Here is a 1266-nt window from a genome sequence, read left to right as displayed (position 1 = left end):
AAATCCGTTACTAGTAGGTAGGATGGATTAGAAGAGGAGGAAAAGCAAAACCCTAACCTACCCGACTGCCATTTGTCTTCGCGTTGCCGCCGTGAGGAGGACCATGCACTACCAGAATAAACCCCTATGCCTACGGCCCAGGCCGTAGGCATAGCCTTGATTCCCGTCGGGACAGGCCTATGCCGACGGCCACCGTAGGCATAGCTTCTGTCTTATTTTTTTTTCCTTTTTTTCTGTTTGATTTCAATGCCGACGGCCGCCGTTAACCCCCGTCGGCGTAGTTCCGACGCCGTCGAACGGTCACCGCTGACCGGGTAGGTGGGCCTCATCTATGCCGACGGCCCCGTAGGCGTATAGCCAGAGGTCCCGACGGCCGTAGTATGCCGACGGGGGCCGTCGGCATAGATCGACATATGCTGACGGCTTTTCTACGCCTACAGCCTGACCTGGGCCGTCGGGATATGTCCATCTATGCCGACGGCCCCCGTAGGCATAGATGAGGCCGTCGGCAACTACGTTAATTCTGGTAGTGATGCATGTTGCCTCGCCGGACGAGTGGAGGAACTGGGCGTCGTTGCCCGGCGACGTCCTATGCATCATCCTGAGCAAACTCCCGCAGACCGACATCCTCAGCGGCGCAGGGCTCGCGTGCTCGCCCTGGCGGCGGCTAGTCAAGGATGTGCCCCTACTGTGGCGGCACATCGACCTACGTCCCGATCCATGGGACGAAGAGGACGAAGAGTACTACTGCTCGTGGGACGAACTGCCACTGCCGGCAGGATGGAAGGCCATGGCGCGCGCCGCGCTGGAGCGCAGCGCCGGCGGCTGCGAGTCATTCAGCGGCCACGTCGACGCCGATGTCCTAGTCTACCTCGCTAACAGGAACGTACCCCTGACTGATTCCTGACATGCATGCCGCACGAATGCATCCGTCAAAGCGGCAACAGATCAATAAATCTACCTATCCTGACTATCTCACTCCTAATATAATCACCTGCAGGGCGCCATTGCTGAGGAACCTCTACGTCACAGGCTGGCCTTACATCGATGACGGAAAGCTTATCACGGAGATCATCAAGAAGCTCCCTCTGCTGGAGCGCCTCGTCATGTCGGATGGCTGTTTTCAGATACAGCTACTCAACGCCCTCCTCGACCATAGCCCACGCCTTGAGCTGCTGGATGTCACTAAATGTTGGCCCACGTTTAGGGACTGGGAAGAGCCTATTTGCACGAGAATGCAGAACTGCACCATCAAAGACCTCTGGC

At 57.7% G+C, this 1266-nt stretch overlaps 1 protein-coding gene across 1 annotated transcript; it reads left to right on the top strand.

Moving 5' to 3' along the window:
- The first annotated feature begins 532 nt into the window (after window positions 1–532).
- LOC141026840 (putative F-box/LRR-repeat protein 22) lies at window positions 533–907 on the top strand. Its single transcript, XM_073503698.1, has one exon. The coding sequence runs from the start codon at window positions 533–535 to the stop codon at window positions 905–907; it is 375 nt and encodes a 124-aa protein (XP_073359799.1).
- The last annotated feature ends 359 nt before the right edge of the window (window positions 908–1266 follow it).

The sequence above is a fragment of the Aegilops tauschii genome, chromosome 7, assembly GCF_002575655.3.
Source record: "Aegilops tauschii subsp. strangulata cultivar AL8/78 chromosome 7, Aet v6.0, whole genome shotgun sequence".
Classification (NCBI taxonomy): Eukaryota; Viridiplantae; Streptophyta; class Magnoliopsida; order Poales; family Poaceae; genus Aegilops; species Aegilops tauschii.
This window is presented reverse-complemented; position numbering and strand designations above follow the sequence as displayed.

What these genes read in the sequence shown, in the direction of transcription:
- LOC141026840 (XM_073503698.1), top strand. Translation starts at nt 533, where the DNA reads ATGCATGTTGCCTCGCCGGACGAGTGGAGGAACTGGGCGTCGTTGCCC.